General features: G+C 40.6%; 1 protein-coding gene across 3 annotated transcripts in view; it reads right to left on the bottom strand.

The window, feature by feature from the left end:
* Positions 1–23148, bottom strand: part of LOC115207564 (NLR family CARD domain-containing protein 3) — a 32243-nt gene extending 9095 nt beyond the window's left edge. Inside the window, exons 1-9 of one of the 3 annotated variants that reach the window (XM_029774763.1) lie at positions 22278–23148; positions 21891–22004; positions 21657–21767; positions 21478–21546; positions 14821–16572; positions 14496–14669; positions 14206–14379; positions 13653–13826; positions 11325–13401 (exon numbers count right to left, since the gene is read on the bottom strand). In XM_029774763.1, coding sequence (XP_029630623.1) covers positions 13389–13401; positions 13653–13826; positions 14206–14379; positions 14496–14669; positions 14821–16572; positions 21478–21546; positions 21657–21767; positions 21891–22004; positions 22278–22444 — 2748 coding nt within the window. In that variant the 5' untranslated portion in view covers positions 22445–23148 and the 3' untranslated portion in view covers positions 11325–13388. Of the gene's footprint in view, positions 1–11324; positions 13402–13652; positions 13827–14205; positions 14380–14495; positions 14670–14820; positions 16573–21477; positions 21547–21656; positions 21768–21890; positions 22005–22277 lie in introns of those variants that run through there. The other 2 variants (XM_029774779.1, XM_029774772.1) reach the window with 2 other exon arrangements.
* Between the last annotated feature and the right edge of the window lie 1232 nt (positions 23149–24380).

The raw sequence follows: 24380 nt of genomic DNA, 5'->3' as shown, positions 1-24380 counted from the left end.
TTATCAGCAAATATTGATATAATAACCATCATATTGAAGCAAATTTGGAGTCACACGATGATATGTTGTGGGGTCCTCCCACTTCGACTCGGGAAAGCATGCAGTTTATTAGGCTACAGATAAAATAAGTTATGATGAACTTCCCAGGGTGGTGCTTGATGCTCATTTCCAATAAATATTGAGGGTCTTATTCTGATGACATAATGATCGATGCTGAACAAATTAACATAATACCTCTCTTTTTTCCATAATAATCTCATCACGTAGGCTATATGTCCACACTGTATCTGCTGTTGGCTACCACTCTGGTATATGTGCCAATACCAGAGTGGGCACATTCGCTATATAACAACATTTTCAACTCAGTAGAGTTGAAAATGTGATGGAAACCATCACGCATAGCCTTTTATCTGTAACAAGTCAATTTGATGGAAACATCTCTGGTGGGAAAATGTTTATATTTTATTTATGCAGATTTTTGAATATTCACATGAAAATCTGTTGAAAAACTGAATGGAAACCTAACTAATGATAGAAACCTAGCTAATGATGGAAACCTAGTTAAGGATGGAAACCAAGATAAAGATGGAATCTTAGATAAGGATGGAACCCTAGATAAGGATGGAAACCTAGTTAAGGATGGAAACCAAGATAAAGATGGAATCTTAGATAAGGATGGAACCCTAGATAAGGATGGAAACCTAGTTAAGGATGGAAACCTAGATAATGATGGAAACCTAGATAATGATGGAAACCTACATAATGATGGAAACCTAGATAATGATGGAAACCTGGATAAGGATGGAAACCTAGATAAGGATGGAAACCAAGATAAGGATGGAAACCTAGGTAATGATGCTATAAACAACATTAAATAGTAATTTCCTTCTTCATAATAACAACATCCGACGGAGTCACCTCCATGAGGGATAGTATCGTGGAGAAATTACAAGATTATGTTATAAATACTGTTATTACATCAAATGGTTGTTTTATGCAACAGAACAGGGGGTTCTTAGAACTCTATTCTGTCTTTGTGTAATGAAAGTGGGCCTCTGGGGCGTAATGCTGACAGAAGATTTACGATACCTTAGGTGATAAACCTAACAAGACCGCATTCCATAGCATGAGATGGTGCTTGTGTGCTGGGAGGTACCAGGGTAGAGATGGCTCCAGTATGGATAATTATGAGAGGAACCTTGTTTTGGGGACTGGACCCTGGTTTCTACACAAGGAGAACAGTCTTTACAGCAGATACTGTCTGCTGTGAATTATTAGTATCTTTCATACGAATCTTAACCTTGTGACCCATTCCACACATCTGTTGTTTGTCATGTAGACTAAGGGGGTGTATCTTTGCTATAAAAGTTATTTGTATCGTTTGTCTAGAGGCTCTTGATGAATCATCTAAGTGTGGTTCGTCGGCCAGCCTTCGTTATTGCAGAGCACTCACATCATTAACTTGTGTGTGGTGTGACATGCTTTCCTTATTAATAAGTGAATAAAGATTTAGTTTAAGTAGAACTCTGACTTGTGTGATAAGTTTGTCTCTCCTCATTTGATAGTAAAGAAATTAACCACCACAATAGTGGGCTCCCGAGTGGTGCAGTGGACTAAGGCACTGCATCTCAGTGCAAAAGACATCACTACAGTCCCTGTTTCAAATCCAGGCTGCATCACATTCAGCTGTGATTGGGAGTCCCATAGGGTGGCGCACAATTGACCCAGCGTCACCGGGGTAGGCCGTCATTGTAAATAAAAAAAAATTCTTTATTGACTTGCCTAGTTAAATAAAGGTAAAATTAAAAAAATAGTCTCAAATTCAAAACCTCAAATTCTCCAGTTTACAGTGTGGATCCCCCAGTTCAGTGGAGAGTAGCTCCACTCCTGAATCCTTCAGGTCATTGTTGCTCAGATCCAGCTCTGATCCAGCTCTGGCTTTGAGCTGAGAGTTGAAGCCAGCACCTCACAGGATTTCACAGTGAGGTTACAATCATTCAACCTGGGAAGAGAGGATACGGCTAAGTAATCCACACAAATCTATAACTACATTTTAACATGAAGAATGCACATCTTTATATTTACAACATCCACTTTCCTTTGCAGTGGAGACAGTCACAAAGTCACTCACTTCAATGTCTCCAGTTTACAGTGTGGATCCTCCAGTCCAGCAGAGAGCAGCTTCACTCCTGAATCCTGGAGTTTATTGCCACTCATGTCCAGCACTCTCAGACAGCATGAGTTTGATTTGAGAACAGAAGCCAGTGCCTCACAGCATTTCTTGGTGAGCTTACGTTTATTCAGCCTGTGAACCAAAAAAGGTGTATTTCATACGGAAGAGTATTAGGGCCAAGTGAAGTAAAAAATAAAATAAAATGGCAAGGGGTGGTGGTACTTAGATTAATATTTTTCTTTGCACAATAGCACTTTTAAAAAGTGCCAATATTTCGGAAATAAAGTGACAATATTTTGAGAATAAACTCTCAATTTAATTTAACGTATAAAGTCAACACTGAGAATAAAGTTGACATTTTGAGAATAAAGTTGCAGTTATATTTAAAGATTAACGTAGGGGATTTGGTTAATTGCATTTCTTCCTTGTTGCCTGTTGCTGTGCACGCCACTGTTGAAATGCCTGAGTTAGATGACTAGAATTGGCTTTAGTAACAAGAAAGTCCTTGCTCTTTTAGCACATAATAACCATCATATTATAAGTATTAGGACCAGGAAGAGGTTGTACTTCAGATTATTTTCAGAAGGAGAACCCATGGTTACATAGAGTAGTTGGTAGAGACGGGCAGGCGGCTGTGTGTGTATGCAGGTGTGTGTGTGTGGGTGGCAAAAAGTAAGGGGAAAACAAAACTGTCACGTCCTGGCCAGTATAGGGTTAATTAGTATTGTAGTTTGGTCAGGACGTGACAGAGGGTATTTGTTTTATGTGGTTCGGGGTGGTGTGTTTTTGTTAAAGGGCATTTGGTTTAAGTATTCCGGTGTTTTTGGGTACTGTTTGGTGTTCTGGTATTCTATGTCTAGTCTAGTATGTCTGTTTCTATGTCTGGTTAATTGGGGTTGGGACTCTCAGTTGAAGGCAGGTGTTGTCTATCTGCCTTTGATTGAGAGTCCCATATATGAGGGTGTGTTTGTGTTTGATGTTGTGGGTGATTGTGCTGTGTTGAGCTTTGCTTTGCAGACTGTCAGTGTATCGTTCGTTTTCTTGTTTGTTGTTTTTGTATTCGTGTTGAATTTCATTAAATGTTCAAGATGAACTCTATCGACTCTGCTGCGTATTGGTCTACCTTTTCCAACGATGATTTCGTTATATCGTCTGAAGACGAAGATATTCGTGACAAAAACAAATCGCCATCAATCTAACGATCTAACACACTTGTTTGAACAGGCGTCACTGCGCACTCATGTTTATCAATCAACTGATCTAAAAACTCACACGCACGCACACACACACACACATCCCAAGTTACCCCCGGGCAATTTCATACTATCATACACTCTTCTAACGGCCATGGTGCGGTATGAGCACAAACAAAAAACTTTCTCATCACTGAATGTGAAGAGAACTGGGGTTGAGTCCCTGTCAGTCTGCCGTCCTAATTTCGCTACAACGTTCTGCTGCGTAGCTTAGGAAAAAAAATTGAAAAATATCTGTGCATAATAGCAACTATTAACGACCTTATCCATGGTGCTTTACGAAGAGTAGTATTTATTTCCCCCACATGGCAACTATCCGTCTAACGATTATAGGCTAGTAGGCTACGTGAGCACACCCATTAAAACACATGATCTTAGGATCCTGGAGACTGGGGGCTATGTGTGTGTATGTTTCCCATGTCAAGCTGCTCTCCAAATTCGCTACAACACCACGCTGCTATTCTGCAGCCCATTATAAACCTATAGTGGCCACTGGCGTAATGTAGTTTCTCTGGACCTCCCGCAAGGTCAGAGTTGGCTTGTTGAGATCGGTGTGAAAAAACTTGACTGACCTGCACAGAGCCCTGACCTCAACCCTATCGAACACCTTTGAGATTAATTGGAACACCGACTGCGAGCCAGGCCTAGTCGCCCAACATCAGTGCCCGACCTCACTAATGCTCTTGTGGCTGAATGGAAGCAAGTTCCCGCAGCAATGTTCTACCATCTAGTGGAAGGTCTTTCCAGAAGAGTGGAGGCTGTTATAGCAGCAAAAGGGGGACCAACTCCATATTAATGCCCATGATTTTGGAATGAGATGTTTGACAAGCAGGTGTTCACATACTTTTGGTCATGTAGAGTATATAACTTTCTCACACATCATTATTCAAGATTCATTCAGGATTATCCGTAATAATGGATCATAATAATGCATCCACATTAATGTAGAAGGGTTTAGAAACATATTACTCTTCTGAAGTCAACTCTCATACAACCAAGTAATTCTCTTCAGCCAACCTGTTTTCAGAACATTTCGTATTATTCTGTACGTAAACATGAGACTGTCATGTCCTGACCAGTAATAGGGGTTATTTGTTATTATAGTTTGGTCAGGACGTGGCGGGGGGTGTTTGTTTCATGTGGTTTGGGCTATGTATTTAGGTAGAGGGGTGTTTGGTTTATGTGGTTCGGGATTTGTTAGTCTATGTTCTGTTAGTGTATTTCTATATTCTGTCTAGTCTATTGTAGTTCTATGTTTAGTTAATTGGGGTTGGACCTTCAATTGGACGCAGCTGGTTATCGTTGCCTCTGATTGAAGGTCCTATAATTAGGAGTTTGTTTGTCATGGGGTTTGGTGGGAGATTGTGCTTGTTTAGCTGTGTGCCTGACAAGACTGTCCAGTTCGTTTGTGGTTTGTATACGTTTATTGTGTTTTCCTTCTTCACTAAATAAAAATAAGATGAGTATATATTTTCCCGCTGCGTCTTGGTCTCAACCATACGACACCCGTGACAGAGACAGTCCATTTAGTGTGATATGTTACGTTGCGTACGGTATTATTTAAGAATGTTCATCACCAATTTTATATAATATGTTACGAATCTGGAAAATGTACAATATGTTACCAATTTGCAAAATGTATGATATGTTATGAATTCTAGTTAGGTGGCTAGCATTAACTAACTGGCAAATATTAGCTAGGCTAGGGGTTAGGGTTAAGTTTTGGAGTTAGGTTAAAGGGTTCAGGTTAGGGGAAGGGTTAGCTAACATGCTAAGTATACTGAACAAAATTTTTAATGCAACAATTTCAAAGGTTTTGCTGAGTCAATTGAAATAAATTCATTAGGCCCTAATCTATGGATTTCACATGGGCCTGGGAGGGCACAGGCCCACCCACTGGGGAGCCAGGCCCAGTCAATCAGAATGAGTTTTTCCCAACAAAAGGGCTTTATTACAGATAAAAATATTTACCAATTAGCTAAAGTTGTCCATGATGAGATTTGAACTCGCATCCTTTGTGTTGCTAGACATTCACGTTATACACCCAACCAACTCGCATCCTTTGGGCTGCTAGACATTCGCATTATACACCAAACCATCCACCCTACTTCCGTTTTTGCCTTAAGTTATCATGTCTTATGTAACCATACCAAATGTAACACATGCTAATTTCAGTGTCCCCGATTTCTTTTTTCGTGTATTATGTTACGTCTAGTCTATGAGACCAGGCTGCTGCAGCTTGCACCCACATCTATTTTCTGTGATTTATGTTCCATCCCTGTAGTGTCATCACAGCCAGGGGCGGAAATCGCGGGGGGGGGGGGGGACGGGGGGGACACGCCCCCCCCATCCTGGGAAAAATATGATTTGTCCCCCCCAATATATCACTGAAACATAACTATGTAATTTAAATAATATTAATAATACGCAATGAAAGCAATTGTGCTGATTATAGACACTTAACAGCGCGTTTTTAAGTTTCAAAAGATTGCGACCCCCCCACCCTTTTCCTCACAATGGTTTGATCCACTGGCAAGGTAACAGAGGGGTCGTAGCCACTGTCTGAAAGGCACTCAATGAACGTAACTGACGTGAGGTTAATCCAGTCAATCGCGCACACACACTAGCTGAATATGCACAGCTAGCGCGCAAATATTAACTATTAAGCTAGCTAGTACCTATTCCATTTATGTGGCCTCGTCAAAGATGGAATCTTTGCTATGGTCAATTTATTCCGAGATCAGCATGCAGATGACGTAAGTTAGTGCTTCAAAGTCCCTGTGATAAGGTTAGCGATAAACTGATTTAAACCAGGTAGCAAAGATTATAGCAAACACCACTGAAACGGAATTGGTGCTCGCTAGCTTTGCAAATTCAGCTATTGTTGGAAGCCAGCCAATATGAAACAAACTATTAAAATTACAAAAGGTTGCAGCATATGTTGTGTAAATGGTGAACTCATACAGCTGTCAACTCTTGTCATTTTAATCCGTTTCACATTTGCTAGCTACCTTTTAGATCGAAGCCCAAATAGAATGATAAAAGATAAGATGATAGAAGCCCATCTCCTACTGTAAATAACCTACACACTGTGTGTGTGTAGCCAACCAGCCAGCCAGCCAGGTAGAACAATGGCAGAAAAATAAAAGACGGACATCAGAGTATTTTTCAGTACACCAAAACGCAAAGTAAGAACCCTAGTAGCCTAATATCTCAAAGACTAGTTGATAAAATGTTCATAAGAAAGAAATGAAATTCTAATGGAAATGTTTCACAATGATGTCATTAGGCAGAGCAGGCAACAGATGGCACACAGACAGCAGAGTTGGGGACAGATATGCAGGGACAGACTGGCAGAGACAGGGAGTCTCAGGTAAGTTTGTTGAGTCTTTGTTTGGCAACATTATGAAAGGTTCTCCATTTTTTTTACTTGTAAAATAGGAACATAATTGGAAAATGCCATGGATACCCCCACTCTCAACTTAAACTGGTGACTGAACTAAGATTTGTTAAAGGCAATGGTATTGCTGTTGTGATTAGTTGTGTAGGTTTGGGTACCGGTAGTTAGGAGTACGGCAAACACCTTATTTCTTTGGTTCCTCAATATACATTTACCATATTACAATGTAGGCTGTGTTACAGCACTACTTTTGGTGTCCCCCTCAGGAATTGCTCTTGAGAAAATTTCATGTAATTGTCCCCCCCAAAGTTGATATCAGATTTTCGCCCCTGATCACAGCCCAAGCAGTTAGCTGTACTTTATAGCGTTTTAACTTCACATATATCTGTAAACACGTGGATTAACAGTAGGGTAGCCTATTTTCCTAGAGGTGCATGTTCTTTTATGTCATTCAGAAAAGTTGCCTAGCTGTCTTTTGTCTCCTGCAAATCATTTTCCAGACAACTGGCCCGCATAATGTATAAGGAGGTGGAGTTTCTTTGTTGTGGAACATCCACCTGGTGTCTCCAATTGCCCCCTTCTCATTTTTTCCCCTTAGTTTTCTCGTGTCCTTTTCCAGAAAAAAAAAACCTGCGTTCAGGTTCAACAAGAGTCTTTCAGTTGTTTTTCAACCGTTCAAGACGGGCCCAACTGCTATCAGACAACACCCATAACGTATTTATTCAAAACATCTGCCAGCACAAAGACTCTATTCACTGCCAGCCATCAGGATTAAAACCGATTTCAGAGGGCATAACTGCCGCGCAAACTTGCTTTCACAATAAACATTCTACAAATCAGTACTTGTCTTTGTTTATGTTCCTGCATAGCCAAAGATCGAGTCCCTGGCTGGGATGTGTTCAGTATATACTGAAACCAAAAATTTTGCAACGAAAAATTAACATCTGTTCATGACGTAGGCATATCTCGGCTACTTCCCCATTTCACATTACTAAACATTTTCCAGCAACTGAACTACGTTTTGGAAATGCACACAGCTGTACACATACAATGTTCAAATTATTTTATAAGTGCCATCATCCATTCTCCCTTCATTTAAGTAACCTAGTACTGTGTAGCTCAGTTGGCCAGTTAGTAGAGCATGGTGCTTGCAACACCAGGGTTGTGGGTTCCATTCCCATGGGGGACCAGTACTAAGAAAATGTATGCACTCACTACTGTAAGTCACTCTGGAAAAGAGCATCTGCTAAATGAAAAAAATGAAGGTTAATTTTGTAAATGCCAGATCGCTATGGCAAGACACATCATTCACCCAAGTTTCGTAAACAAATTGGGTCAGTGGTGTCTGAGATATCATTTGTGACTAACATACGAACGGAGACAGCTCCATAGTCCCGCCTCCGATTTCATTGTAGGGGACAATAAGTAAATGTGCCACAAAAATAGATGGTATATACAGTATACCACATAGCAGTGGTAAGAGAGACCATATGAGGATAATCAGCATATAACAGAATCAATTGACTTGGTGTACAGATAGAACAGGAGAGGACCAAGTGCAGAGCCCTGGGGGACAACAGTAGCGCAACCTCGTGGTCCAGACTCAGACCTTCTCCACGTCACTTGGTAGGAGCGACCTGACAGGTAGGATGCAATCCAGGAGCGTGCAGAGCCTGAAATGACCAGCCCTGAGAGGGTAGAGAGGAGGATCTGGTGGTTCATTATGTTGAAGGCAGCAGAGAGATCTAGGCCACTATCGGAGATGGCAACAAAACCATCAGCACCGGCCTGGTGACTGACTGACTGACACACACACACACACTGCAGTAAGGAGCTGCTGAGACTGCATGTCTCTCTGCTTTACTGACCAACCAGAAGACCCACAATGAGATGTTCAAAGTTGTCTTTCTGTGAAAAGGCCAGACTGTCATTGTTCGCTTGTGTAATAAAATGTATTTAATAGTAAAACATCTGCCTGTTTTCAGATCTACTTCATTGTTTGGTGACTTTGTATACTGCTCAAAAAAATTAAGGGAACACTTAAACAACACATCCTAGATCTGAATGAAAGAAATAATCTTATTAAATACTTTTTTCTTTACATAGTTGAATGTGCTGACAACAAAATCACACAAAAATAATCAATGGAAATCCAATTTATCAACCCATGGAGGTCTGGATTTGGAGTCACACTCAAAATTAAAGTGGAAAACCACACTACAGGCTGATCCAACTTTGATGTAATGTCCTTAAAACAAGTCAAAATGAGGCTCAGTAGTGTGTGTGGCCTCCACGTGCCTGTATGACCTCCCTACAACGCCTGGGCATGCTCCTGATGAGGTGGCGGATGGTCTCCCGAGGGATCTCCTCCCAGACCTGGACTAAAGCATCCGCCAACTCCTGGACAGTCTGTGGTGCAACGTGGCGTTGGTGGATGGAGCGAGACATGATGTCCCAGATGTGCTCAATTTGATTCAGGTCCGGGGAACGGGCGGGCCAGTCCATAGCATCAATGCCTTCCTCTTGCAGGAACTGCTGACACACTCCAGCCACATGAGGTCTAGCATTGTCTTGCATTAGGAGGAACCCAGGGCCAACCGCAACAGCATATGGTCTCACAAGGGGTCTGAGGATCTCATCTCGGTACCTAATGGCAGTCAGGCTACCTCTGGCGAGCACATGGAGGGCTGTGCGGCCCCCCAAAGAAATGCCACCCCACACCATGACTGACCCACCGCCAAACCGGTCATGCTGGAGGATGTTGCAGGCAGCAGAACGTTCTCCACGGCGTCTCCAGACTCTGTCACGTGCTCAGTGTGAACCTGCTTTCATCTGTGAAGAGCACAGTGCGCCAGTGGCGAATTTGCCAATCTTGGTGTTCTCTGGCAAATGCCAAACGTCCTGCACGGTGTTGGGCTGTAAGCACACCCCCCACCTATGGATGTCGGGCCCTCATACCACCCTCATGGAGTCTGTTTCTGACCGTTTGAGGAGACACATGCACATTTGTGGCCTGCTGGAGGTCATTTTGCAGGGCTCTGGCAGTGCTTCTCCTGCTCCTCCTTGCACACAGGCGGAGGTAGCGGTCCTGCTGCTGGGTTGTTGCCCTCCTATGGCCTCCTCCACGTCTCCTGATGTACTGGCCTGTCTCCTGGTAGTGCCTCCATGCTCTGGACACTACGCTGACAGACACAGGAAACCTTCTTGCCACAGCTCGCATTGATGTGCCATCCTGGATGAGCTGCACTACCTGAGCCACTTGTGTGGGTTGTAGACTCCGTCTCGTGCTACCACTAGAGTGAAAGCACCGCCAGCATTCAAAAGTGACCCAAACATCAGCCAGGAAGCATAGGAACTGAGAAGTGGTCTGTGGTCCCCACCTGCAGAACCACTCCTTTAATGGGGGTGTCTTGCTAATTGCTTATAATTTCCACCTGTTGTCTATTCCATTTGCACAACAGCATGTGAAATTTATTGTCAATCAGTGTTGCTTCCCAAGTGGACAGTTTGATTTCACAGAAGTGTGATTGACTTGGAGTTACATTGTGTTGTTTAAGTGTTCCCTTTATTTTTTTGAGCAGTGTATAATAAAGATTTTCTAGGTTCTTTAGAGTCAGGTTTGGGCAGCAATAGTCACCTGACCTAGCTGCTTCATATACCATTTAGGAACTATTAAAATATGGTATAGAAGTCACATTTATTTTGTTACAATCTGCAATTGGTACATACATCTTTTGACTTTTAAATGAATGATTTTTACTCATTGATTCTTCAAGAATATAACTTAAAACTCCACATGAGATTAGTTCAACTGGTTTAACTTTGTAATTGTAAACAAACATCGTATTGCCTCAAAACATGGTAAAGTTTAATATAAACCTTTTTCAAAAATAGTGGCAGCGTGGCCACTTTGTTATGGTTTAAACTGCTGATTGCCCCTGTTAGGGTTGAACTGGCTATTTGTTTGCATAACCTATATAATATACTGGGGAAGCTATGCTACAATATTAAGTATATAAACTACGGATAAGTCAACTGCTGAAGACAAGAACTACACCCGGCGACAGGAAGTGCGTCACAAGGCTGGGACCAGCCTGCACGCCGACGACAGGAGGAGCGAGTTTAAACCACGCTCCTCCTCCCTCTGACAGGCCAGCATTGAGCGGGAACTATCACTGTCAGAGTATATAAGAGAGAACAATAGGATGTGACGCTCTCTTCTCTGTCTGCCCTGCGTGGTGTAACAGCGAGACCGTGTATATATATACACGAACCACATATTTACCATACACGTGTTTGCATTAATTAAAGTACAAATAAATCAGAAGTTACTATGTGCTGACTATTTCGTTCTGATACCAGAATTGAATTGACGCAACTTTAACACCCCTTTAAAGCCATTGAGTTCACAGTTAGGCCTATAATGTGAGTATGAACATTCATTGCTGTGGGAACCAAGTCATTCAATCAATCAGATGGACAGAATGTCACACAGCAATAGGAATAACAGCTTTACTTCATATATTTAAAGAATATGAAATCCAGTTTACCATAGATTAACACACAGGGTTACATAGAATCTAAGAAATGCTTGTTTTAAATGTTTTAAAACCCTACAATGAAAACACATTAAAGCAATAAGTAGTCAATACTACAGCACAGACTACAGAGGCATATAATACACTGAAATAAAAAGATACAGTACAAAAGACGTACAGCAGGGTTACTAGGAAGGACAAACTATTAAAATATGTTATGGTAGTGAAAGGTTTTGTTCCATGTGAAATGCATTTTAGTTGGAGCAGCAGAATACCTTAAATGCCTTGAGTGCACACAGGTTCACCTATTCATTACGAAACCAAGGGCACGATTCAATGCATATCGCGGAAGTTCAGCGTTACAGCGTGATTGAAATTTTAAAGGCGTTAGAGGAGACTGCATTCATGGTAAATGCTTCTCTTTACATTCCTATAGGGCAATCTGGCACTCTTCAGTGATACAGATTGAATAGCGCCCCAAGTCATTCAACGAGTTAATCACAGATGGACACATTGTTACACAGCAATAACAACTTTACTATTTCAATATTAAAATGAAATAATATTCAAATGAAATACTATATTAATTTGACTATTATTAATTTCGAATATACAGTATAACAGGGTTACATATATTGTAAGTAATTCTACATTACTATAATAAAAAATATATCTGATTTTTAACACGCTTTTCAAAATCCCAAGGTGCTACAATAAATAAATAAATAAAATCCTCAAAGCAGTGTACAACACATAATCAAGACAATCCAGAGACTTCTAATACACTGGAATATGAAGATATCAGTCTGGTAAGATGTAGTTACTAGTAATACAATAAGGTTGTTGAGATTAAGAAGTTTACTATAGTGACACTAGTAGAGACACTTTACTACAGTCAATATGTATAGACATGATGGATATAGCATGATGTCATTATAAAATGGCTTTTTACTGAGCTAACAGAACACACTGAACTACAGTCAATATGTATAGACATGATGGATATAGCATGATGTCATTATAAAAAGAGGGCTTTTTACTGAGCTAACAGAACACACTGAACTACAGTCAATATGTATAGACATGATGGATATAGCATGATGTCATTATAAAATGGCTTTTTACTAAGCTAACAGAACACACTGAACTACAGTCAATATGTATAGACATGATGGATATAGCATGATGTCATTATAAAATGGCTTTTTACTGAGCTAACAGAACGCACTGAACTACAGTCAATATGTATAGACATGATGGATATAGCATGATGTCATTATAAAATGGCTTTTTACTGAGCTAACAGAACACAGTCCACTGACACGCAACAGAAACAGCACACATCAAACCACATTTACATTATTTACATTTCCTATAACGCCACCTTACTGACAGATTGACAAGTCATCATTCCAACCAGGAGTAACAGTCAGTCCATGTACTGCAGTGTAATGAGGTGAAGTAAAAGTAATAAACTGAATGACCAGTTTCTTTTGTCATTTTCTTTGTGGGGGGGGGGGGTGTTACAGGTACAATTATCAAAAATATTGGTACAGGATTCAACCTCTCATCCCATTTATCCAACCACCCACCCCTCCCCCCTATTTAACAGTCTGATGGCCTGGAGATAAAAGCTGTTTTTCAGTCTCTCTGTCCTGGCTCTCTGTCCCAGCTTTGATGCACCTGTACTGTCTCCACCATCTACATGGTAGCGAGGTGAACAGGTCGTGGCTCGGGTGGCTGAGATCCTTGATGATCTTCTTGGCCTTCCTGTGACACCGGGTGCTGTAGATGTCCTGGAGGACAGGCAGTATGCCCCCGGTGACGTGTTTGTTGAGGTTAGTTTCCTGGCAGCACATCGCCAGGGTTCTCTGATTCAAGGAGCCATCATTGTCGATTTCAAAGCATTGAATATTTACATTCATGCACTTTGAAATTAATTTAGTAACTGTCCCAGAAGTATTTAACAGCAGCGCACTCCCACAACCAAGGACTTGGAGCTGAGGCCATTCCTTCACTGACTCTCAATCATTTAACCTGGGAAGGAAAGAAGGGAAGTGGATCTAAGTCCACATACAGCAGCATAGACATATAGGGGTCGTATTCACTAGACATCAAAGAGAAGAACACTGAACAAAACGGGCAGGGACTACCTGAACTTGTCCAATAAGAAACTAGCATGTGTTGCAAAATGTTTCGCTACAGTTTGCACAAATTAATATGATCCGGCTGTCTGGACGTCCACAATGGCTATTTGTTCACTATATTACTGTGATCATAAAACTCACCTCAGTGTCTCCAGTTTACAGAGGGGATCCTCTTGTACAGAAGAGAGCAGTTTTACTCCAGAGTCTCCTGGAGTATTTCCACTCAGGTCCAGCTCCTTCAGGTGGGAGGGGTTTGACCTCAGAGCTGAAGCAAGAGAAGTACAGCCTTCCTCAGTGATGCTGCAGCCTGACAGCCTGTGGAAAGTGAGGCAGAAAAGTTACACAGTATAAAATATTCCAGAAAATGTCAGTTTAGCATCTAAAGATAATGACACAATTAATGATAAAAACAGACAAATTGTCTTCGATTATGACATCAGAGACCAAGTCCCAATTATGACATCAGAGACCAAGGTTGGAATTTAATCCAAGTCTTGAGCAGAGACTGGACAGCCGACAATGCTGACAACATTATCCCAATGTTTGTGGAAATCTCATTCACTCTAAATGTAGTGCATGTCGATCGAACATAAATGAGCTTAGAAAGTCACACTGTCAGCTGTCCAGCGCACTGCCTTGTATTAAATCCAGGACCAGTGAAATGCAAGTTAAACTCCATGAGGGTTAGCCTTACCTCAGTGTCTCCAATTTACATTGTGGATTCTCAAGTCCAGCACAGATGAATCTCACTCCTGAATCCTGGAGTTCATTTCCTCCCAGGTCAAGCTCTCTCAAACTTGAGGTGTTTGAGCTGAGAGTTGAAGCCAGCACCTCACAGGATTTCTCAGTTAGGTTGCAATCATTCAACCTGGAGAGAGATAATGCGGCTTAGGAACCCACACAAATCTATAACTTCATTTACAACATTAAGAATTGACATCTTTATATTTACAACATCCACTTCACAGTTACAAAGTCACTCACTTCAATGTCTCCAGTTTACAGTGTGGATCCTCCAGTCCAGCAGAGAGCAGCTTCACTCCTGAATCCTGGAGTTTATTGCCACTCATGTCCAGCAGTCTCAGACAGCATGAGTTTGATTTGAGAACAGAAGCCAGTGCCTCACAGCTTTTCTTGGTGAGTTTACATTTGTTCAGACTGTGGAGAAAAAAAAAGCTGCATCTCAAGATAACCAGGTGCCCACAAATAAATCCCCCCTTTGGGACTGAATTGTTAGTAATGCAAACTGATGTTCATTATTATGTTATATTAGCATGCTGTCTGGAATGTAATTTGACTAAGCACTTACAGGGCTGTTCTAGAGGATCTGACAACTGGGAGAAGTTTGAGAAGAGCCGCATCTGATCTGATATATTTCTTCAGGTCAAACACATCCAGCTTCTCTGAGGTCAGCAACATGAAGACCAGAGCTGACCATTGTCCAGATGAGAGTTTAGATTTTGAAAGACTTCCTGATCTCAGGTAGCTTTGGATTTCCTCCACTAGAGAATGGTCATTCAGTTCATTCAGACAGTGGAACAGATTGATGCATCTCTCCAGACGGAGGTTCTTTCTGATCTTCTCCTTGATGTAATTGACTGTTTCCTTGTTGCTCTGTGAGCCGTTTCCTGTTGGTGACAGTAGGCCTTGTAGGAGATGCTGATTGGACTGCAGTGAAAGGCCTAGAAGGAAGCGGAGGAAAAGGTCAAGATGGCCATTTTCAAACTGCAAGGCCTTGTCCACTGCATCTTCATATAGACTGTTTTTTGGGGGGAGGGATCTCTCTTTAGCCATCAGATTGACGTTGTTGTTAGTGAACATGAGGAACACATATAGTGCAGCCAGAAACTCCTGGATACTCAGATGTATAAAGCAGTACACCTTTATCTGGTTAAGCCCAGACTCTTCTCTGAAGATCTGAGTGCACACTCCAGAGTACACCGACGCATCCTTGATGTCAATGCCACACTCTCTCAGGTCTTCCTCATAGAATATCAGATGGCCTTTTTCTAGCTGTTGAAAAGCCAGCTTTCCCAGTGCCAGAATCATCTCTTTATCCCAGTGAGCATCGTTGGCATGCACTACAGGATACTTCTGACTCCTCAGTTTTGACTGGAAGATCATGAGATGAGCGTACATTTGAGTTAGATTCTTGGGGATCTCTCGACTCTCTGCTTCAACCAATAGTCTCTCTAGGACAGAGGCTGAAATCCAACAGAAGACTGGAATGTGGCACATGATGTGGAGGCTCCTTGACGTCTTTATGTGTGAGATGATTCTGCTGGCCAGGTCCTCCTCAGCGACTCTCTTCCTGAAATATTCCTCCTTCTGTGGGTCATTGAACCCTCGTACCTCTGTCACCTGGTCAACACATTCAGGGGGGATCTGATTGGCTGCTGCAGGTCGGGTGGTTATCCAAATGTGAGCAGAGGGAAGCAGATTCCCTTTGATGAGGTTTGTCAGAAAAACATCCACTGAAGTTGACTCTGTGACATCACAGCAGATCTTATTTTTCTGGAAGTCCAGAGGAAGGCGACATTCATCCAGACCATCAAAAACAAACACAACCTTTTCGTTTTCTGAGATTTCTGATTCTTTTGTTTCTATGAAGGAGTGATGAAGTAGTTCAATCAGACTTTGATTTGTATCTCTCATCATGTTCAGATCCCGAAAAGGAAGTGGAAAGATGATCTGGATGTCTTGGTTTGCTTTTCCTTCAGCCCAGTCCAACATGAACTTCAGCACAGACACTGTTTTTCCAATGCCAGCAACTCCTTTTGTCAGCACTGTTCTGATAGGCTTGTCGTGTCCAGGTAAGGGTTTGAAGATGTCATTGAGTTGGATTGATGTCTCTTGTTCTACTGGAAACCTGCATGTTGTCTCAATCTGTCTCACCTCATGTTCATAATTGACCTCTCCACTTCCACCTTGTGTGATGTAGAGCTCTGTGTAGATGTTGTTAAGAGGTGTTGTTTTTCCTTGATCTTCAATGCCCTCAAATAAAGAATATGTCCTATTCTTCAAGTAGGATTTCATTTTCTCCTGGACTTCTGTTGGGTACCTACAGTGGCAAGAAAAAGTATGTGAACCCTTTGGAATTACCTGGATTTCTGCAAAAATTGGTCATCAAATTTGATCTGATCTTCATCTTAGTCACAACAATAAACAAACAGTGTGCTTAACCTCTAGGGTAGGGGGCAGTATTTTCACATCCGGATAAAAAACGTACCCGATTTAATGTGTTTATTACTCCTGCCCAGAAACTAGAATATGCATATAATTGTTTGATTTGGATAGAAAACACCCTAAAGTTTCTAAAACTGTTTGAATGGTGTCTGTGATGAGTATAACAGAACTCATATGGCAGGCCAAAACCTGAGAAGATTCTGTACAGGAAGTGCCCTCTCTGACAATTTCTTGGCCTTCTTTACCCTCTTTATCGAAAACAGAGGATCTCTGCTGTAACGTGACACTTTCTAAGGCTCCCATACGCTCTCAGAAAGCGCCAGAATGTTGAATGATGACTCTGCAGTCCCTGGCTGAAAAACAGTAGCGCATTTGGATAGTGGTCGATCTGAGAACAATGAAACGGGGGCGCGCGTGCACATGAAGTGTCCATTTTCTTCTTTGAGTCTTTGAACGAAAACGACGTCACCCGGTCGGAATATTATCGCTATTTTACGAGAAAAATCGCATAAAAATTGATTTTAACTTCTTACATCTAGACGTTCCGCTAGCGGAACACCGCTCCAATATCCAATGATAAGGCGTGGCGCGAAATACAAACTCCTCGAAAATCCGAAAACTTCAATTTTTCAAACATATGACTATTTTACAGCATTTTAAAGACAAGACTCTCCTTTATCTAACCACACTGTCCGATTTCAAAAAGGCTTTACAACGAAAGCAAAACATTAGATTATGTCAGGAGAGTACCCAGCCAGAAATAATCAGACACCCATTTTTCAAGCTAGCATATAATGTCACAAAAACCAAAACCACAGCTAAATGCAGCACTAACCTTTGATGATCTTCATCAGATGACACTCCTAGGACATTATGTTATACAATACATGCATGTTTTGTTCAATCAAGTTCATATTTATATCAAAAACCAGCTTTTTACATTAGCATGTGACGTTCAGAACTAGCATTCCCACTGAACACTTCCGGTGAATTTACTAAATTACTCACGATAAACGTTCACAAAAAACATACATTATTTTAAGAATTATAGATACAGAACTCCTTTATGCAATCGCGGTGTCCGATTTTAAAATAGCTTTTCGGTGTAAGCACATTTTGCAATATTCTGAGTAGATAGCCCGGCCATCACAGGCTAGCTATTTTGACACCCACCAAGTTTTGTACTCACCAAACTCAGATTTACTATAAGAAAAATTGGATTACCTTTGCTGTTCTTCGTCAGAATGCACTCCCAGGACTTCTACTTCAACAACAAATGTTGGTTTGGTTCCAAATAATCCATAGTTATATCCAAATAGCGGCGTTTTGTTCGTGCGTTCAAGACACTATCCGAAGGGTAACGAAGGGTGACGCGCATCGTGACAAAAAATTCCCAAATATTCCATTACCGTACTTCGAAGCATGTCAAACGCTGTTTAAAATCAATTTTTTATGCAATTTTTCTCGTAAAAAAGCGATAATATTCCGACCGGGAGACGTCCTTTCCGTTCAAAGACTCAAAATCTAAAATGGACTCTTCACGTGCAAGCGCGCGCCCGTCTCATTGTTCTCAGATCGACCACTTACCAAATGCACTACTGTTTTTCAGCCATGGGCTGCAAAGTCATCATTCAACGTTCTGGCGCCTTCTGAGAGCCTATGGGAGCCTGAGAAAGTGTCACGTTACAGCAGAGATCCTTTGTTTTGGATAGAGATGACAAAGAAGGCCAAGAAATGGTCAGACAGGGTACTTCCTGTACAGAATCTTCTCAGGTTTTGGCCTGCCATTTGAGTTCTGTTATACTCACAGACACCATTCAAACAGTTTTAGAAACTTTGGAGTGTTTTCTATCCAAAGCTACTAATTATATGCATATTCTAGTTTCTGGGCAGGAGTAATAACCAGATTAAATCGGGTACGTTTTTTATCCGGCCGTGAAAATACTGCCCCCTATCCATAACAAGTTAAACAGCGTTTGACATGCTTCGAAGTACGGTAATGGAATATTTTGATTTTTTTTGTCACGACATGCGTCTGCGCGTCACCGTTCGGATAGTGTCTTGAACGCAAGAACAAAACAGAGGATATTTGAACATAACTATGGATTATTTTGAACCAAAACAACATTTGTGGATGAAGTGATGGAAGTGCATTCTGACGAAGAACAGCAAAGGTAATCCAATTTTTCTTATAGTAATTCTGAGTTTAGTGAACGCCAAACTTGGTGGGTGTCAAATTAGCTTGCCCGTGATGGCGAACCATCTACTCAGAATATTGCAAAATGTGCTTTTGCCTAAAAGGTATTTTAAAATCTGACACCGCGATTGCATAAAGGAGTTCTGTATCTATAATTCTTAAAATAATTGTTATGTTTTTTGTGAACGTTTATCGTGAGTAATTTAGTAAATTTTTGGTAAATTCACCGGAACTATGCTAGTTCTGAACGTCACATGCTAATGTAAAAAGCTGGTTTTTGATATAAATATGAACTTGATTGAACAAAACATGCATGTATTGTATAACATAATGTCCTAGGTGTGTCATCTGATGAAGATCATCAAAGGTTAGTGCTGCATTTAGCTGTGGTTTTGGTTTTTGTGACATTATATGCTAGCTTGAAAAATGGGTGTCTGATTATTTCTGGCTGGGTACTCTCCTGACATAATCTAATGTTTTGCTTTCGTTGTAAAGCCTTTTTGAAATCGGACAATGTGGTTAGATTAACGAGAGTCTTGTCTTTAAAATGGTGTAAAATAGTCATGTTTGAGAAATTGAAGTAATAGCATTTTTAAGGTTTTTGAATATCGCGCCACTCGATTCCACTGGCTGTTGACTAGGTGGGACGATTTCGTCCCACCTACCCTAGAGAGGTTAAACTAATAACACACAAATTATTATATTTTTCTTGTCTATATTGAATACATCATTTAAATATTCACAGTGTAAGTTGGAAAAAGTATGTGAACCCCTTGGCTAATGACTTCTCCAAAAGCTAATTGAAGTCAGGAGTCAGCTAACCTGGAGTCCAATCAATGAGACGAGATTGGAGATGTTGGTTAGAGCTGACTTGCCCTATAAAAAAAAAACTCACAAAATTTGAGTTTGCTATTCACAAGAAGCATCGCCTGATGTGAACCATGCCTCGAGCAAAAGAGATCTCAGAAGAATTGTTGACTTGCATAAAGCTGGAAAGGGTTACAAAGTATCTCTAAAAGCCTTGATGTTCATCAGTCCACGGTAAGACAAATTGTCTATAAATGGAGAAAGTTCAGCACTGTTGCTACTCTCCCTAGGACTGGCCGTCCTGCAAAGATGACTGCAAGAGCACAGCGCAGAATACTCAATGAGGTTAAGAAGAATCCTAGAGTGTCAGCTAAAGACTTACAGAAATCTTTGGAACATGCTAACATCTCTGTTGACGAGTCTACGATACGTAAAACACTAAACAAGAATGGTGTTCATGAGAGGACACCACAGAAGAAGCCACTGCTGTCCAAAAAAACATTGCTGCACGTCTGAAGTTTGCAAAAGTGCACCTGGATGTTCCACAGAGCTACTGGCATAATATTCTGTGGACAGATGAAACTACAGTTGAGTTGTTTGGAAGGAACACACAACACTGTGTGGAGAAAAAAAGGCACAGCACACCAACATCAAAACCTCATCCCAACTGTAAAGTATGGTGGAGGGAACATCATGGTTTGTAGCGGCTTTGCTGCCTCAGGGCCTGGACAGCTTGCTATCGTCGACGGAAAAATGAATTCCCAAGTTTATCAAGACATTTTGTAGGAGAATGTTAGGCTATCTGTTTGCCAATTAAAGCTCAACAGAAGTTGGGTGATGCAACAGGACAACAACTCAAAACACAGAAGTAAATCAACAACAGAATGGCTTCAACAGAAGAAAATACGCCTTCTGGAGTGGCCCAGTCAGAGTCCTGACCTGAACCCGATTGAGATGCTGTGGCATGACCTCAAGAGAGCAGTTCACACCAGACATCCCAAGAATATTGCTGAACTGAAACAGTTTTGTAAAGAGGAATGGTCCAAAATTCCTCCTGACAGATGTGCAGGTCTGATCCGCAACTACAGAAAACGTTTGGTTGAGGTTATTGCTGCCAAAGGAGGGTCAACCAGTTATTAAATCCAAGGGTTCACATACTATTTCCACTATGCACTGTGAATGTTTACACAATGTCTTCAATAAAGACATAAACGTATAATTGTTTGTGTGTTATTAGTTTAAGCACACTGTTTGTCTATTGTTGTGACCTAGATGAAGATCAGATCAAATGTTATGACTAATTTATGCAGAAATCCAGGTATTTCCAAAGGGTTCACATACTTTTTCTTGCCACTGTATACATGGAAAAGAAAGATACATGTTCCTTGTTGAATTTAATTATATTGTGTAAAAAGTATCAAATATAAACTCTAATCTATAGTTAGCTAGACTCAGTGAAGATTAAAGCATAAAATGTGGTGCATTTACTGAGACAATGCACTCTGCATCTCCTGATAGTTAAACTAAACCTTGGGTCCAGTCTCACTATTACAGTCATCATATTATTTTATCTACATTTCTAGTATAAAGTCAGACTGAATGATGTCCTGTAGACAATTCAAATCCTATAACAAGCAAAATGAGGCATCCAAAATGATGAACTGGATGCTATTATCTTGAAATTCACAGAGTAAAGGTACTAGATGTCATCAGATACATGGCTGGTGAATTAAACTACAAAACAGGTAGGATGCAGTGCAAACTGCGATCACTCACACTTTCTCATCATCAGTAGGGCCTCTGGGTTGGTTATCCATTGACTGGTCATTCTCCTCAGAGATACTGCTGGGTATAAATGAGAACAGAGAGCAATAACATCAGTCTTTATCTATACAGAAGATGCTAAATAAAAGGAAGTGGCATAATCAAACGCCATGATTTTTCTCAGGTTTCACCTTTGCCCAGTGGATAATTCTCCCTCGAAGAAAATAGGAAGTCCCATCGACTGACCACTCTTCATGGAGATACCACTAGGTACAGGTGAGACTGGTCGGTCTGTCTTGATCCTATTTAAGTGTTTAAATCAGGATGTGTGTTTCCAAAATAGAACAGTTTTCACACACTTAAGATTTTTTTTACTTTTGTATTTCCCATGAATGCAGATTTGAAAGAATAGTCTCAGATCTCACCTTTGCTTAGTGGAAAGTTCTCCCTCCCTGAAGAAAATAGGAAGTCCCATCGACTGGTCACTCTTCATGGAGACACAGCTAGGTGCAGGTGAAACTGGTCTGTCTGTCTTGGTCCTGTTTAGAGCAGGATATTAATTTCCAACATGGAGTGCGCGCACTTAAAAAAAATGTTTTAGTGATTTTTTTATGGTTACTTTATAATTGTCATCAGTCTAAATGCTCATAACAGCCAGGAATAGGTTAGTGATACAGTAAATTTATCAAAAAAAAATGTCCGATTCACTTGAACTATTGCATGAAATAAAGACCAATCCCAACAATACTGGCTTGTTCGATAGTTGTTACAAACTCTCAACTCCTTCACAATTACCTATTTGATGATCTTACCTCTTAAGTTCCCTGTCAGTGTCCTGTTCTGCAGGAAAACTCCTTTTAAGGGACATTTCTCCCTCACTCCCTGAGGGACTCATTCTAGAAGCAGTGGCTTCATCTTCAGTCTCTTCACAGATACTAGAGGGAGGGCCACCCTCCTCATTTTCCCCTGAGAGACTCATTTTGACCCCTTGTACACTGGACTTTTAAAAAACAACACCTTTTACAACACCTGCAGCCTATTGGTAGATTACTTTTAAGCTAAACAGAAATACAACTTCTGAGACCGCTATTACTGGTGTAACCCAGCTTGCATCCTTTCTCAAGTAAAACACAACTAAACTGAATGCAGGAAATGGAGAAAAGAAAGTCCCTATTTTAACAGTGAGGTCATAGAGTTCTGAAACGTTCAGATTATATACAGGGTAGATACCACTATAAATGAATAGAACAAAAACATGATGTGCTAGAAGTGTGTGGTTGATTTGAGAGTTGTGAGCATTGAAAACCAGAGATGCATAGCATGCATGTGGATAGGTGGGGAATTATTTCCTCCTGAGCATAAACCCATTAAGTATATTCCAAGTTTAACAAAGCAACGTTAGGAGACAAACAAAATGCATCAATCACAAGTGAGATTCTGATCTGCTCTGAAAATTGTCTTAAGATCTGAAAAGGATACTGTGGCTAGCTCTGCAGGAGTAGTAGCAGCCTAATGTCATCTTAAATAAGAATGTCATGTAATGTTTATTAACAATGTTGGTTGATGATGACAATAACACAGGTGAGTCAAATTAGCCTTTCAAATGAACTGTGTACAAGGGGTCCTACAATGTGCCTCTCCTCGGGGGAATTCATAACAGACCTCTGATCAGGATGTGCTGACCTGTGAACACACAAAGCACTTTATTTGACACACACCAAAGAAATGGTTCAAGTAACTGTCCAGTGAAAATCGGACATTTAAAAGTTAATATTCGGTTAACTCATACCCAGATAATGTTGTTGACTCATCCTATACTCGAAAAAACACTTAAAACCCCCCACACCAAACTTTCATCTCAAACAGACCGTTTCAAAAATGCTTGCTATTGCTTTATAAATGTCAATGATGTGAATATTTTTAACGAGGGTTTATGCCCACACCATTCTGTTGTTAGGGTATGCCCACACCATTCTGTTGTTAGGGTATGCCCACACCATTCAAAAACAGAAAATGGAATGTTAAAATCCTCCAAGCACTTGGCACTATGGTCTCCGGTGGCATTTGGGCATGGCATTTTGGAAAAAATTTACTGAATTTTTCAAAACGTATTTTGGGCACATCTTCCCATTCTAAACCAACTAATATGGCTTTAAATAATGTTGTACCACTGTGATAACATTGTGCCACCAGTGGGAGTATAACACCAATGATGGTAACACCCATAGAAATATAGTTAATTATATTTATATGGTAACATCAATGAGGCATTTTTGGTAAATTAGGATTTTCTTTTTAAAATCGAGGCCACAAATACTCAAATCGTCACATCTACGGTCATCGATCAAGTTAACTGATTAATCATTTTGCTCACAATGTTATTTCCCTTCATTTCAATTGACTAATACCAAGTGACACTTTGGATTTAGACAAACCAAATGTATGAATAATAAAAAGTGGGATTAGTAAATAATTTTCTTTAATATAGACCCCTCCCCAGATAACAGTTTGCCATGGGAGAGAATACTCAAACTCCTTGTAAATCGCTGATTTTCAAGGCGTTACCCATATACAAATATACTATGTCATACTATGGTCTAAATAGTGTAGTATTACTATATTTCTATACTATACTGATGTACTCAAAAACACTACAGTGAATAACTGTAGTGTTTTTGCAGACATGACTGAAGTATACTGTAGTACTAATACTGAGAGAGAGGGGTTGCTGGTTTGAGGTCCAGGCATTTTATTGGCAGCGCCCTCCAATAAGGTGACTGGCTGTCTTTAAGTGAAGTCATGAGTTTCTAAAATATCTATGGTTTATGTAAATGCAGTGGTTAACTGTTCTTTCTTTCTTTCTTTCTTTTTCTACCATCAGCAGTACAGTATTGTTTGTCACTGTTTTTAGTCAT

The sequence above is a fragment of the Salmo trutta genome, chromosome 1 (genome assembly GCF_901001165.1).
Source record: "Salmo trutta chromosome 1, fSalTru1.1, whole genome shotgun sequence".
Taxonomy (NCBI): Eukaryota; Metazoa; Chordata; class Actinopteri; order Salmoniformes; family Salmonidae; genus Salmo; species Salmo trutta.
Note: the sequence above shows the minus strand (reverse complement) of the source record. Positions and strands in the feature narration are given on the sequence as shown.